The sequence below is a fragment of the Girardinichthys multiradiatus genome, chromosome 4, assembly GCF_021462225.1.
Source record: "Girardinichthys multiradiatus isolate DD_20200921_A chromosome 4, DD_fGirMul_XY1, whole genome shotgun sequence".
NCBI lineage: Eukaryota > Metazoa > Chordata > Actinopteri > Cyprinodontiformes > Goodeidae > Girardinichthys > Girardinichthys multiradiatus.
The window spans coordinates 48659248-48675155 of record NC_061797.1 but is presented as its reverse complement, the minus strand read 5'-3'; the positions used below and the strand labels follow the sequence as shown (position 1 = coordinate 48675155).

Here is a 15908-nt window from a genome sequence, read left to right as displayed (position 1 = left end):
GGATGACATCAGAACAGTTGTTTTTCCAGACTGGTCATAATTAAAACATTCAAACAGAAAACTGAGAACAAATTTAAATCTGTTTGCTGGAAACCAGTTTTAGATAAAATAATGAGCAGATTGACTCTGAATGGAATGAGCATTCTTTCTCTTCCTTGTGTCCGTCCTAACCGTCATGTTTTTCATTTTTCCATGCCGTCTCCACCTACAGAGAGTCACCTGGTCCTGCTGGTGGACCCCTGTCAATGTAAAAACCTTCATCGTTTTTGTCCCTGTCCTCCTGGTTCTGCTCCGGATTATAGTCTCAGTGTAGATGTGATTTTAGTTCAGACCATCTCTAGAGCTCAACTACCTTTAAAAGCAGTCACTCTTCCTGTTCATAGTTTTATTTGGTGTGTGTGTGTCTGCATTCAGACTCTGCAGGACAAAGTGTGTGAGTTTCAAGCTCATTTATGCTCTGAGGAGGTTTCCTGTCATCAGCTCCTGCAGCAGACGGGAGGAGGAGCTCAGACGCTTCTGGAGGAGCCGTTGTTGGCCACGCCCAACCGTGAGTTTCTCTCTCACACACACACACACACACACACACACACACACACACACACACACACGCCAAACTACATTTCCACATCATGTGTCACTGTGGCGCCATTTTTTTGATTTTGCGGCACTAAAGGCCTTTATTTTCCATTTTTCGACAGTAGGTAGACAGGAAAGAGGGTAAAGAGAGAGGGAGACATAAGGCAAAGGTCGCCAGGTCCGGGACCTGAACCCGGGACAACCGGATGACCAAAAACCAATCGCACCATAACCTGATGTCTGACCTGGTCCTGGTCCAGATGTACGTTTATGTCACATGCTCCTTTGTCCTTGGTTTTAGGTGGGAAGCTGCTGCAGCCAACTCAACATTCAGATTGTTTCAGTCGTCTAGAAGAAGAGCAGCTCGTTCTTCGGCTGCGCACACAGGTACGTCTGCAGGTGGCTCACCTGAGCTGTCAGATGGAAAACCAGTCAGACTAATCTTTTCCTTGATTGGTGGTATAAATCTGTGAGTTACCTGCTGCCTGAGAACAGTTCATGGTGTTGATGCCCAGAGAGATGAAGTTTAAGTTCAGTACAAACTAAATGCTGACTCAGCTCTGATCTGAACCAGAATAATATGATGAAACATGGTCCAAACATGGTTTAAATTGATGCTTCAGCACCAGAACCGCACCACTCTGTCAGCAGCTGGGACTTCTTATAAATCTGTATCATGTGGCAGGTGTGTAACTGTGACTGTGCTGTTTGCAGGTGAAGGAGCTGGAGGAGAATCTGTTGGATCAGACTCAGGAGGCGGAGAGACTCCGCTCTGAACTGGTGAGGGCCCGTTGGACCACATTCCTCAGAAACCAACAGGAAAACTCCATCACATTTATCTTTTCTTAAGAGAACTGATTAATCTAAAACCAGCACCTCAACATTCTGAACCAAAGTTGGATCTACATTTAACTCTTGTTGTTTAAAAAGTCCTATCCTGTCCCTATGTGTTTAACCTTTTGAGCCCTGAGGGGTTTTAGAGCAATTTCCGCCTGAAATTACATAACCTAAATAAATCAACTATAGCTCCACAGTTATAAGGTCTACATGCAAACGTTTGGTACCTGTGTAAAGGTAAGACATGAAAGAATATGTTTCAAGTGGAACCACTATTGTAACTGTTAATATGTCTGATTTATTTGGCGGTGTTGGGCCGACTTTTAGAGCCGGCGAAAAACGGGCATTCCATTGCTCAACCTTAACAGGTTTATATGAGGTGTCTCATTAGGATTCAGTTCTTGGTGCCACCTCAGTGTAATCCTAACTTGTGTTTCCACCCACAAAAAGAGGTTGCTCTCTGGTTCTGGAACTCCGGTTCAATCAGGAGCTGCAGAATACTTGGTTGTTGTGTGCGAACCGTAACGTCGCCCACAGGCGGATTGAAGACAGTGGAAGCAACGAGTACGACTGCGGAGACGAAAAACATACTATATAAACATTATTTATGTTTGCAAAAACACACTAAACACTCATTGCATAACTACTGGTTCCCGTTTCACTCACAGATGCTGAACATATGCAGATAAAAACATCGTACAGACGATTGTTGTTGTGCGGAGTCGCTGTCTCCTTTTCCATATTAACAGTAGTTTATGGATGCTCTGCTTTTGCATTAAAAGCAACATTGTGCGCAGCTTAGCAATCTTTGTCTCGCTACCACGCGTTTCCCCCGCATTGTGTAGCGCCCACTGATGAGTCATGCTTGATTCCGAAAACTGGTGGAAATGTGCACAACAAAGCACCAAAGACCATACCACTTGGTTACCATGGTAACAAACATCTGTTGGATCTTGTCCACCTGTCCTGTAGGGGGCAACAGACCTGGAGAAGCAGCTGGAGCGGCTGCTGGTGGAGAACGAGCGTCTGAAACAGGAGCTGAAGTCATGCAGGAGTTCAGAGTTTCAGAAGCTCGACGCTGCAGCGGGGAGCTGCAGTTGCAGCCGCTGCCCCCGCACACAGGTGAGTTTAGAGGTGGGCTACCACGAGTGTGCTCTTAAACAGTTGTTTCCCAATAGCTTGGTGAGCTCCACAACTTTTAGTCTTGCTCAGGTTAGTGGATCCAGAACTCATCTCATCCATATCTCATTTAGCTGCTCAAGGTTAGTCCTCCCCCTGTGTCTGCGCTGCAGGAGGTGGAGGCCCTACGTAGGGAGGTGTCCCACTGGGAGAGCCAGGCCCGGCAGAGGGAGCTGCAGCTGGCTGAGGTGGGGCAGGAGCTGCGGGAGAAGAGCTGCAGGGTGGAGGCTATGCAGCAGCAGATGGATGACAGCAAGAGGCAGCTGGAGGATTCCAGGAAAAGACGGGCCGACGGCGAGCACAATCTCCACCTCCGTCTGCAGGAATGTGAGGAAGAGCTGGCTAGACGGGCAGCAACGCCCCCTAGAGTCAAGGTAAAGAAATGCTGGTCAGGTAGGAGAGGGGAGATGAGGTGTCGGAGCAAGCTCTGCATCTGTGTTTATTTTTGATTAAAAATAGTGCCAAGTCGATGCAAATCTTGTCTCTAGGCAAAACAAAATCTGTTTACATACAGAATTATTTAGTCAAGTCAATTACATCCGTAGCAATTAGGTCCCTATTATTAAACAATGCAGCCAAGTTCAGTTTATTATTCCAATCCGTAAAACGTTTTCCATCCAAGGAAACCCAACTGAGTTAACACCCCTGCAGCAATCCCTCATACTGAGCATGCATGTAGTGACGGCAAAGAATAAATCTCTCCTTTTGATAGGAAGAAACCTTCAGCAGAACCAGAACCTGGCTTAGTGTGAGCCCCAGTTGACTGACAGAGAAGAAACAATGTGTTTACTGTTGGTGTGGGGAGTGCAGACAAATTTATTGATTCAGGATTAAATCCTGAAGGCAAACTGGAGAGGTGTAAACTGACCACTTGAACATTACTTAAATGTTGCAACAAATGATTAACTAACCTGTACGTTCTTTCTCAGTTTGTGACCCAAACGGTGGAGGTGGAGTCCGCAGACTCACAGAAAGTTCTAGTGGAAATGCAGGTGAAAAACGGTGCCCTGCAGGAGCAGCTGTCTGTGCAGAGGCAGCTGCTGAGGGAACTGGAGACGCAGCTGCACGAGTCGCAGCGTACCTGCACTCAACTTCGGACACAGGTGAGTTCAGGTAACGTCTGCAGCTCTGCTTCCTGTTAGAAACCTTGGGCTGCAGAGAAATGTTCTGTCCTCTGATTTACAACTGAATCTCAGAAACAGACTCTCAAAGACCATCGTGTTATCCTGACTTTATGCCGACTGATATCATGTGTGTGATTAACAGGAGGTTGTTGGTCTGACTTTACTTTTCCGGCCCTTCTTTCTGTTAATATGATATATTGTGTTAATATGATGAAGAAGCCCGAGGGCCAATCAGATCAGTTTCAGGTGAACTTATAGCTCATCTTTTTATTTCTCTGCACACGTCTGGCTGCATCTACATCTCTGTGGCCTCTTATCCAAGGCTGCCAGCAACAGAAAGAGCCGGTTGGATCACAAGTTGTCCAAGGTTGGCCCCTGCCCCTATGAAGTTCCACATGCCACACTGACTGTGGGCTCAGGCTCCAAAGCTCCCAGATAAACCTGAAACAACTGATGCTGTTGTTCTGCAAGCGCAGATTAAAGAACTGGAACAACCCACGAATTTATAGTCTAGAACAAAGAAAAATGAACCATTTCATTAAACCCTCAAAGGAAAAAATAACTTTACTGATCCAAATGGGATTAATATTAAATTATGCGGTTAAAACATTTCTTTTTGCTTTATCTGGTTATAAATAAATAAAAAGGTATGAACTTTTTAATAAGTTTCACTTTTATTAACTATGCTTCTGATGTTTTATACTTGAGGTTTTGAAATATCCAATAAAAAAAACAGTTGATTCTAGGCTCAGAGTCTTTTCTGCAAGATCTCTGGGTTGCAGAAATTAAATGTAATATTTCTGTAGATTTTCTAAAAACATTACTATTAATAATATTATCAATGTTATGTCTATAAATTGATGTAACTGATCTGATTACTGACAACAATGGTTTGAACTGGTTTTAATGGGAAGCTCTGGACCCTCAGACACTGTTGGATTAGTGAGTCTGTGAAGCAACCATTCCAGTAGTTCACCCAGTGTTTCCAGTTAGAAGATTTATTGTTAGATTAGGCTTATATTACCAGACCAATATTTACAGCCTTCTTATTGTGAATTTTTAATGATGGCCTAGCTTAGCTCAGTGGCTTTACCCAGATGGTACATGTTAGCCCAGCTATGCTAAGAGACTTAACAAGAGGAAACTGTTAGCCTAGCTTCGCTCAGTGACTTTCACCTGAGCAATTCTGTTAGCCTAGCTTCGCTTAGAAAAAGGAACAAGCGGAAAACTGCTAGCCCAGTTTAGTTCAGCAACTTGAACTAGAGGAAAACTGTTAGCCTAGCTTAGCTCAGCTACCTGAACCAGAGGGAAACTGTTAGCCTAGCCTAGCTCAGCTACCTGAACCAGAGGGAAATTGTTAGCCTAGCTTAGCTCAGCTACCTGAACCAGAGGGAAATTGTTAGCCTAGCTTAGCTCAGCTACCTGAACCAGAGGGAAACTGTTAGCCTAGCTTAGCTCAGCTACCTGAACCAGAGGGAAACTGTTAGCCTAGCTTAGCTCAGCTACCTGAACCAGAGGGAAATTGTTAGCCTAGCTTAGCTCAGCTACCTGAACCAGAGGGAAACTGTTAGCCTAGCTTAGCTCAGCTACCTGAACCAGAGGGAAACTGTTAGCCTAGCTTAGCTCAGCAACTTGAACTAGAGGGAAACTGTTAGTGTAGTTTTTTGGTTTTTTTCACCTTGCTTCACCTGTGGTCAGATGTACCTGTCCTATACCTATGTTTTCTGTGATGGTTTGTGTATAGATCAGAAATGTAGACACACTGGGATTAATTTAAAGGTAATTTGAGCAGCTGCGTATAGAGTATGTTAAATCCACATTAATTCAGCAGTTTACCTGTCTAGTTAAATATGTCTGCACGTTTTACTGTTTTACTCAGTTTTAAACTATATATATTACTACATTTTTTTTTTTTTAAAGCTGTGTCCATAGACTCGGTGTAAGCTCTTCAGGAGGACAAACACATTAGCTATGCCACGTTTTATTAACAGAAAAGTCGTTTGTTTTGGTCCTGCCATGTACATGCAGGTTGGGCCAACAGTGCAGTTACACTGTTGACGTCGATAAAGTCTGTAAGCTAATGAGAGACTGAGGTAATGCTGATGTTGTGCTGAGGCCTGCAGACATGTTGAGGTGCAGCTGATTTTTACCTGAACAAGAAACATGAGAACATGGCTATGGTCTACAGATCCATGTCTATGAAGGGGAGATGCAGCGAGCTCAGGGTCAGCTGGAGGCTGAGATGCAGAACCTAGAGGAGGAGAAGAACCGTGTGATCGAGGAGGCCTTCATCAGAGCTGAGAGCGAGATGAAAGCTGTGCATGAAAACCTGGCAGGTCAGCTTCAGTTCCTCACCTGTTGTTGTTGTTGTGGAGTCTGTGTTTGCTGACATTGTTGTGTTCAGGTGTGAGGATGAACCTGCTGAGCCTGCAGCCGGCTCTCAGGACTCTGACCTCGGACTATAACTGTCTGAAGAAGCAGGTTCAGGACTTCCCCTCCATGCTGGATAAAGCCATCTCTGAGGCCAAGCAGGAGGTGAGCACTGCAAGAAACAGGAAAAACATCAGAAATGATACTACAAACTGGAACAAGGACAAAAACAGTCAATAGTAGCAGAAAGATCAAAGAGGGATGTTCTACTTGACATCCCGCACACACTTCCGCCGGTTCTGACTGAGTCGCTGTTAAACCTGTGTTTTCAGATCTGCCAGGTGATCAGTGACGTGAGCAGCACCAACCAGGAGCTGCTGCGGAAATACAAGCGAGAGATGAACCTGAGGAAGAAGTGCCACAACGAGCTGGTCCGACTCAAAGGTCTGACATGAACTTTACAGTTGGGTTCATTCAGCTGTTCAGATGCACCAGGTCCATCCTAATGACACCAGTGTGGGTCTATTTTATCTGTTATTCTGAAAATAACCGAAACACTGAATCCAGACTGCAGCTTTAGGAACTTTTCAATGTGAAGTTCCAGCATCAGAAACAACTTCTAAACCCAAACCGTTAAATTTCTGGTTTCAATTCTGTTCTGGTGGGATTATGCTTGTAATGGAAAACAAGCTGCAGTTGCACCTGACTAATCATAGGAGGTACTGGCTGGACATAAATACCCCCATCTTTTCTTGTGTCCCAGGTAACATTCGGGTCTTCTGCCGGGTCCGGCCTGTCAGTCAGGTGGAGCAGGACTCCGCCGACGCCAGAACTATGCTAAGCTTCGACTCTGATGATGACGCCATCCTCTACCTGTCCAACAAGGGGAAGATCATGACGTTTGAGCTGGACAAAGTCTTCCCACCTCAGGCTTCACAGGAGGAGGTGAGTGGGTCCCCTGATGGTCCAGAACCTGGACCCTGTCATGTGTTGGAAACTATATGCTCCTGGTTTGGGAACCATGAATCATTCTCTTCCTGTGCAATTAGCCAGAATCAGTATCCAGCAAAGAGTTTAAACCTCACCTGTGTGATTGATCCATCAGGTGTTCCAGGAGGTCCAAGCTCTGGTCACTTCCTGCATCGACGGTTTTAACGTCTGCATCTTTGCCTATGGACAGACGGGCTCTGGGAAAACCTACACCATGGAGGTTTGAGCCACCTTCATGCTATTTCTGACTGGAAACTGAATGCTGATGTCAGAACTCATGAATGATGTCTCACCTGTAAACTCCGCCCCCTCTGTGTTCTCAGGGCATCGGCGACAATCCTGGCATCAATCAGCGGGCGCTCCGCCTGCTGTTCTCAGAGGTGATGGAGAAGGCTGCGGACTGGGACTACAGGATCATTGTGAGCATGGTGGAGATCTACAACGAGACGCTGCGGTGAGGAACCGGGTTCTGGGTCCAGTCTGGATCAAGACTCAGAATATTTAGCAAATATTTCTTCATTGCAATATCATGGAATATCAGTTGGTGTTTGGAGCTGCAGCGAAGTGCGGTTAGTGCAGCTTCTCACAGCGCCCCACTGTGGTTCGGATGGGCATTACAACCTGCCTGCTGTATGTCATTGTGTTGCATTCAGGGTTATTCGATTCCAGGTAGGAAACATCAAACGTGGTAGCTAAAGTTGGGGTTAGTTCATGTCGAGTGAGAACTTCCAGCAGCCTCTGATAATGTAGACAAATAAAACTTTTTTTTATCTTCATAAGAACGTTTTTATCATGCTTGAAAAATCCTGCAGAGTTCAGGTTTCCACTCTGCAGTCGCAGGCAATTCTCCATGAAGCTGCAGCCTCATCCAGCTCTGTTATGTAAACATAACGGATTTTAAAGGCCACGTGCTCAGTTGTTGCTCCAGCTGTTTTGTAACAGAACATCTGGGAGAGGAAATTCAGAATACAGGAAACGAGGCTGTCGTCTGCTGCTGGTCGAAAAACATCTGCAGAGAGCTTATAGGAACCCTGACCTGAGAAAAGGGGATCTCCTCCTCTAAACCTTAACGAGATAACGAACTGAATCCGGTTAACAGACATCCCAGACATCCCATGCTGGAGCACTGGGCTGGGGCTAAATCTTTACAGGTCCTTCTCAAAATATTAGCATATTGTGATAAAGTTCATTATTTTCCATAATGTCATGATGAAAATTTAACATTCATATATTTTAGATTCATTGCACACTAACTGAAATATTTCAGGTCTTTTATTGTCTTAATACGGATGATTTTGGCATACAGCTCATGAAAACCCAAAATTCCTATCTCACAAAATTAGCATATCATTAAAAGGGTCTCTAAACGAGCTATGAACCTAATCATCTGAATCAACGAGTTAACTCTAAACACCTGCAAAAGATTCCTGAGGCCTTTAAAACTCCCAGCCTGGTTCATCACTCAAAACCCCAATCATGGGTAAGACTGCCGACCTGACTGCTGTCCAGAAGGCCACTATTGACACCCTCAAGCAAGAGGGTAAGACACAGAAAGACATTTCTGAACAAATAGGCTGTTCCCAGAGTGCTGTATCAAGGCACCTCAGTGGGAAGTCTGTGGGAAGGAAAAAGTGTGGCAGAAAACACTGCACAACGAGAAGAGGTGACCGGACCCTGAGGAAGATTGTGGAGAAGGGCCGATTCCAGACCTTGGGGGACCAGCGGAAGCAGTGGACTGAGTCTGGAGTAGAAACATCCAGAGCCACCGTGCACAGGCGTGTGCAGGAAATGGGCTACAGGTGCCGCATTCCCCAGACCTGGGCTACAGAGAAGCAGCACTGGACTGTTGCTCAGTGGTCCAAAGTACTTTTTGCGGATGAAAGCAAATTCTGCATGTCATTCGGAAATCAAGGTGCCAGAGTCTGGAGGAAGACTGGGGAGAAGGAAATGCCAGAAGTCCAGTGTCAAGTACCCACAGTCAGTGATGGTCTGGGGTGCCGTGTCAGTTGCTGGTGTTGGTCCACTGTGTTTTATCAAGGGCAGGGTCAATGCAGCTAGCTATCAGGAGATTTTGGAGCACTTCATGCTTCCATCTGCTGAAAAGCTTTATGGAGATGAAGATTTCATTTTTCAGCACGACCTGGTACCTGCTCACAGTGCCAAAACCACTGGTAAATGGTTTACTGACCATGGTATCACTGTGCTCAATTGGCCTGCCAACTCTCCTGACCTGAACCCCATAGAGAATCTGTGGGATATTGTGAAGAGAACATTGAGAGACTCAAGACCCAACACTCTGGATGAGCTAAAGGCCGCTATCGAAGCATCCTGGGCCTCCATAAGACCTCAGCAGTGCCACAGGCTGATTGCCTCCATGCCACGCCGCATTGAAGCAGTCATTTCTGCCAAAGGATTCCCGACCAAGTATCGAGTGCATAACTGTACATGATTATTTGAAGGTTGACGTTTTTTGTATTAAAACGCAAGCTAACGTGCAGGTCGCACAGCGCATGCTCGTCGACCAGATACTGAGTGTGGAGCGGACCAACCCGGACTCCTTAGTAATTGTCGCTGGTGACTTTAACAAAGGTAATCTGACCCACGAACTTCCCAAATATAGACAGTTTATAAAATGTCCGACCAGAGAGGACAACATTCTGGATCACTGTTACACCACCATCACAGACGCTTATCACGCCGTCCCACGTGCTGCACTGGGCCAATCCGACCACATCATGGTCCACCTGATTCCTGCATACAGGCAGAAACTAAAGCTCTGCAAACCTGTTGTGAGGACGACAAGGAAGTGGAGCAGTGAGGCTGTGGAGAATCTCCAGGCGTGTTTAGACTGTACAGACTGGGATGTGTTCAGGACTACTACCAACAGTCTGGACGAGTACACAGAGGCTGTGACTTCCTACATCAGCTTCTGTGAGGACAGCTGTGTACCATCATGCACCAGGGTGAGTTACAACAACGACAAACCCTGGTTCACAGCTAAACTCAGAAGGTTAAGACTGGATAAGGAAGAGGCCTTCAGGAGTGGGGACAAAGACATATACAGAGAGGCAAAGTACAAGTTTGGCAAGGCAGTGAAAGAGGCCAAACGACTGTACTCTGAGAAGCTCCAAAACCAGTTCTCAGCCAACGACTCTGCGTCTGTCTGAAAAGGGCTCAAGCAAATCACCAACTACAAGCCGAAAGCCCCCCACTCCATCAACCGACGCTTTGCCAACGACCTGAACGAGTTCTACTGCCGCTTTGAAAGACAAAGGGACAGTCCTGCAACCATCCCCCACGACGCCCCCCAACAGCTGCAGCCACAATCCACCACCCCCATCTCTCCAACCTCAAGAGGGGCCTTGGCACCTCCAACCCCCACCCTGAAGTTCCCCCCCACCAGCCCCCTACCCACGCCGGGGACGGCTCTTTCCATCCAGGAGAGGGACGTAAACAAACTCTTCAGGAGACAGAACCCCCGGAAAGCTGCTGGTCCGGATTCTGTCTCACCAGCCAGCCTGAAGCACTGCGCTGATCAGCTGTCTCCAGTCTTCACAGACATTTTTAACACCTCACTGGAGACATGTCATGTGCCAGCCTCCTTCAAGTCCTCCACCATCGTCCCTGTTCCCAAGAAGCCAAGGACCACAGGGCTTAATGACTTCAGACCCATCGCCCTGACCTCTGTGGTGATGAAGTCCTTTGAGCGCCTTGTGCTCTCACACCTAAAAGACATCACCGACCCCCTCCTGGACCCCCTGCAGTTTGCCTACAGAGCCAACAGGTCTGTAGATGATGCAGTCAACCTAGCCCTTCACTTCGTCCTCCGGCACCTGGACTCCACAGGAACCTACGCCAGGATCCTGTTTGTGGATTTCAGCTCTGCCTTCAACACCATCGTCCCAGCTCGGCTCCAGGAGAAACTCTCCCAGCTGAGTGTGCCCGGCTCCACCTGTAGGTGGATAACTGACTTCCTGTCTGACAGGAAGCAGCGCGTGAGGCTGGGGAAGCACGTCTCTGACTCCCTGACCATCAGCACCGGTTCCCCCCAAGGCTGTGTTCTCTCTCCTCTGCTCTTCTCCCTGTACACCAACAGCTGCACCTCCAGTCACCAGTCTGTCAAGCTTCTGAAGTTTGCGGACGACACCACCCTGATCGGACTCATCTCTGATGGTGACGAGTCCGCGTATAGATGGGAGGTGGACCATCTGTTGGACTGGTGCAGCCAGAACAACCTTGAGCTTAACGCTCTAAAGACAGTAGAGATGGTTGTGGACTTCAGGCAGAACCCAGCCCCACCTGCCCCCATCACCCTCTGTGACTCCACAATTGACACTGTGGAATCTTTCCGTTTCCTGGGAACCATCATCTCCCAGGATCTCAAGTGGGAGCCAAACATCAGCTCCCTCATCAAGAAAGCCCAGCAGAGGATGTTTTTCCTGCGGCAGCTGAAGAAATTCAACCTGCCAAAGACTATGATGGTGCACTTCTACACAACCATCATTGAGTCCATCCTCACCTCCTCCATCACCATCTGGTAAGCCGCTGCTACAGCCAAGGATAAGGGCAGGCTGCAGCGTGTCATTCGGTCTGCTGAGAAGGTGATTGGCTGCAGTCTACTGTCGCTCCAGGAACTGTACACCTCCAGGACCCTGAAGCGGGCAGGGAAGATTCTGGCTGATCCCTCCCACCCTGGTCACAGACTCTTTGAGACTCTCCCCTCTGGCAGGAGGCTGCGGTCCATCCGGACCAAAACCTCACGCCACAAGAACAGTTTTTTCCCATCTGCCACCAGCCTTGTTAACAAAGCCCGGAAACCACACTGACACTCCCCCCCCCTTTTTCTTTTGCTGACAGGACACCTGTAACCTGTAACTCTATGCGTTACATTAACGCTCAGCTTGGACTCCTGCTTTACTTGCACAATGATCACCTGCACTGTTGTATTGCTCTTGCATCTTATACTGCTCTACATTTACTCTCACTCACTTAAAACTGTGCACATATATTTATATTATATTGTAGATATGTTTATACTATTTAATTTGTACTGTATTGCACCGACTACGCCAAAACAAATTCCTTGTATGTCCAAAAACGTACTTGGCAATAAAGCTTTTCTGATTCTGATTCTGATTCTGAACCATTGGATGCACATGGTTCTCAAGAATGGTTCGGTAGTCCTTGGCAGTGACGCGCCCATCTTGATCTCACAATGGAGAAATTAACTGAAAATCTGTTTTCCTGCAGCGATCTGCTCAGGGAGAATCCCACCGACAAACTGGACATCAAGATGAATCCTGATGGCAGCGGACAGCTTTACGTCCCCGGACTGACCGAGATTGTGGTTCAGAGCCCAGAGGACATCAACAACGTAAGCGCTTCCTGTTTGGCCTTTCAGTGTAAAACATCAAGCATCTTCTGGTTCTTATCTGCAGCTTTTCTGTGGATTTAACTTGACTTTTATAAACGAGTAAGAGCAGCGCTGCAGCCGTAAGGTTTTTGTTTTCTGTAGGTGGAAACTGCGTCTGTGTGGAAGATGGATTTCATTATTTTAGAGGAACTAAAGAGGTCCCGGTCTAAATCGGTTTTGGTGCAGGAATTGATGCAAAACTGCTTTTAAGTAGAACTTGAAACCTGTTGGATGAAGGTTAAACTGCAGAGGCAGGAGCAGCGTTCAGTTCTGATGACTGTGTACTTGTACCTGTCCTCAGGTGTTTGAGCTGGGTCATGTGAACAGAGCAACGGCGTGCACCAACCTGAACGAGCACAGCTCGCGCTCCCATGCGCTACTCATCATCTCTGTATCGGGATTCAACAGTACAACTGGAACCAGGACACAAGGTGTGGATCAGAGGGTTTTTCTTCATTGTTTCTTCAGGACAGTTCTGGTTTCTGACTGCTAGTGGCTCAGATCAATCTATCGGACTCCAGAGGGACTGTAAACGGTGCACTGGGCTATGGAAGTCAAGAAAAGACAGAATTCCCTCTTGTGTTTCCAGGAATCACATTGAAACCTCTTTGTTCCAGATCCAATATGCTGCTTTTTCACTGATTATCTGCCAGTTAATTAACTTCCCCCTCTGCTGTGAATTGTCAATAAAATTAGAGCTTGTTTAACCAATCAAAAAAAAAGAGAAAGATGATCAGCAGAACACTCAGGACTGTTTTAGGGAATTTGTTTAGTAAATATGATCAGATTTTTATTATAATTCTAAAATATCAGAATGAATAAATGTAGCTTTTCTCAGTCGGCGATTTTCCCTGCATTCCGATTTAGGGAAGCTGAACTTGGTGGACCTAGCAGGATCGGAGAGGATCGGGAAGTCCGGAGCGGAGGGTAGTCGACTCAGAGAGGCCCAGTGCATCAACAAATCACTGTCGGCGCTGGGCGACGTGATCAGCGCGCTGCGCGGGAGACACGCCCACATACCCTTCAGGAACTCACGCCTCACCTACCTGCTGCAGGACTCGCTGAGCGGCGACAGCAAGACCCTGATGATGGTGCAGGTGAGTCCAGATGGAGTCCAGGACCTGGTCTCCAAGTCCTAGTCCATTTCTCACACCTGCTGTTCCTGCAGGTGTCTCCGTTGCCGGACAACATGAGTGAGTCGGTGTGCTCGCTGAAGTTTGCTCAGCGCGTTCGCAGCGTGGAGCTCAACTCTTCTTCTTTGTCCAAGAGACATGAGAACTCGTCCACCTCGTCCTCACCCACGCATGACAGCGTAGAGGTACCATGCCCCTGGCCTGCAGCCAAGCTTAGCCAGAACCAAACAGAACTCGCTGGTGTCAGATGGCGCCCAGCAGCCTTGACTGGCGTTTGTTTATAAATATAACAATGAATCAATACTTGAATAACTGTAGAAAAAAAATATGAAGCCAAAATAATGTAAAGAAATGAGATGAAATAAAAAGTAAATAAACTGTTTTGTGTTCTTCCTCAGCTGGACTCTCCCCCTGTGACGCCCGTTCCCCTCCCCATCTCGCGGGCCAGCAGCGCCGGCTCCACCCTGTCCTCGGCCTCCAGAACTCCCAGCAGCTCCCGCAGAAGGTCCCAGTCACAGCTGTCTGCAGGTGCACATGCACGCTCACGTGCACACGCACACACTTGTGCACATCATCACACAGGGAGACGTCTCTGACTGATCAGAACCTTTGAGCTCCTGCTTTACTTTGTCTCTTTCTGCAGATGTTTTAATCTCCTCTCCAGTTTGATTCCTCCCTGTCGTTTTGTTCATTTGTTCACCCAGTCAGAGACGCAAAAACATAAATGTTCTGATTCCTTCGTGTTTTCTAGAATATGGCGGATTCATTTTATTCAGAGTAAAAACTCTGAAGCTGTTTGTAAGAGAAGCCGTTCCTGTTTATCATCTTCATATAGCGAGCAGCTGCTGCCTCATCGTTTTTCAGCCTCTAAAGAGGATCCATCTCATCTGTTTCAGGATGAGCTTCTTCCTGAAAACCTTCTGATGTCCAGAAATTCAGCAGGAAAATAAAGTTAGATTTATGTTAAGGAAACCAAGCAGGAAGTCAGATTTTCATCCTTTTAAAAAAAAATCATTTTAAAGCCAGTTCCTTATTGAACCGTCTTCTTCTTTGGTTTATTCTCATCAAACTTTAAATAAATCATCCTACCATTGCTGGCTCTCTGCATTGTATTGTGGGAACTGCAGTCCTTCAGATACTTAGCCCTGCCTCCTGAATGCTGCAGGTCGGAGCTGTCAGAGAGACGGAGCACTGCCGCTGTCGGTCTGTCCCTCTTCCTCTGTGTCCTCATTCTGTGCTCTGATTGGTTGGTTTCCAGACAGCCAAGTAGACAGAGCCGGCCCGGTGGTGGGGGATGGTGGGCAGGTAGGTGGGGTGGATAAGTTGGCATGGTGCTCCCAGCATGGCATGGTGACCCTGTGTTGTCTCTAACCTCCCCCCCTCCAGCTGTCACCACTGAGCTTGTGTTTGTGTGCCTGCAAAGCCATGTGCAGGGCCCACTGAGCCCACGTGCTGCCTTACATCAGCTGCTTGCTGTGTGGGTGTTGGGAATGAATGCTGGGAATGTTTCCTCCCTGTCTGCACTGATGAATCTGGGAAATTGCGGGGTTAGAGGTCGAGCTGCACAATATATCCAGTCACTGCAAGGAACTACTTGGAGGAATTGTTTCGTAGGCTCATATAGGTCAGGTGTGATGCTCTGGTCAGTTGGATGGACTTTCACAACCCTGATCACACCAGACGATCAGGGTTGCTACAGAGCCCAAGTATGGAGATTTATTTAAGTATTTTCCAGCTTTGGAAAAGTTTTAAAAAAGGCAGAGAACGCAAAAAAATATTTCTGTTTCCCGACTTTATCCCATTTTCTAAAGCGTCCATCCATCCAATCATCCATCCAGATATCATCTAGTCAGTCTTTCCTTCCCGTCTGTTTTGGGTTTGTTTGATGCTCCAAATTTTAAGCCAGACCACGGTAGAAATATCTGCCATAAATTCATAGTAAAGTTGATATTTGTTTAATTAATTTATCAACAACTAACATCAGCAGGAAGGAGAGCTGTGGAAAAGTTTTAACTTTGACATGAAAATTGATCAGGAAGCCATTGACACATGAAACCTTGTTGGCATCTTGTTGGGAAATCTTAAAACTAATTTTCCAGATGCTTGATCTGTTCCAGATGTTTCTGCTTGGTGGTTCTTGTGTTGCAGACGGGTGGGACTGATGCTGATCAGCTGGTGTCTTCAGTCACATGACCTCAAAACCTTCCCTGTAAAACAAAATGCGGAAGATTGAAACAAACGTTCCAGACCCGTTCAGCAGCAGTGTCGCCCCCTGCTGGCTCTCAG

At 46.9% G+C, this 15908-nt stretch overlaps 1 protein-coding gene across 11 annotated transcripts in view; it reads left to right on the top strand.

Annotated features, from left to right (window-relative positions):
• Positions 1-15908, top strand: part of kifc3 (kinesin family member C3) — a 47627-nt gene that overhangs the window by 30792 nt on the left and 927 nt on the right. For 5 of the 11 annotated variants that reach the window (XM_047362688.1, XM_047362681.1, XM_047362689.1 and 2 more), the window contains 20 exons: positions 212-247; positions 415-547; positions 878-963; positions 1291-1356; positions 2386-2535; positions 2667-2966; positions 3522-3695; positions 4039-4083; positions 5905-6052; positions 6121-6251; positions 6419-6530; positions 6850-7031; positions 7192-7296; positions 7400-7530; positions 12327-12450; positions 12791-12920; positions 13357-13586; positions 13658-13807; positions 14021-14150; positions 14788-14927. In XM_047362688.1, the coding sequence (XP_047218644.1) occupies positions 212-247; positions 415-547; positions 878-963; positions 1291-1356; positions 2386-2535; positions 2667-2966; positions 3522-3695; positions 4039-4083; positions 5905-6052; positions 6121-6251; positions 6419-6530; positions 6850-7031; positions 7192-7296; positions 7400-7530; positions 12327-12450; positions 12791-12920; positions 13357-13586; positions 13658-13807; positions 14021-14150; positions 14788-14927 (2703 nt within the window). The remainder of the gene's footprint in view (positions 1-211; positions 248-414; positions 548-877; positions 964-1290; positions 1357-2385; positions 2536-2666; positions 2967-3521; positions 3696-4038; positions 4084-5904; positions 6053-6120; positions 6252-6418; positions 6531-6849; positions 7032-7191; positions 7297-7399; positions 7531-12326; positions 12451-12790; positions 12921-13356; positions 13587-13657; positions 13808-14020; positions 14151-14787; positions 14928-15908) is intronic. The other 6 variants (XM_047362683.1, XM_047362692.1, XM_047362685.1 and 3 more) reach the window with 5 other exon arrangements.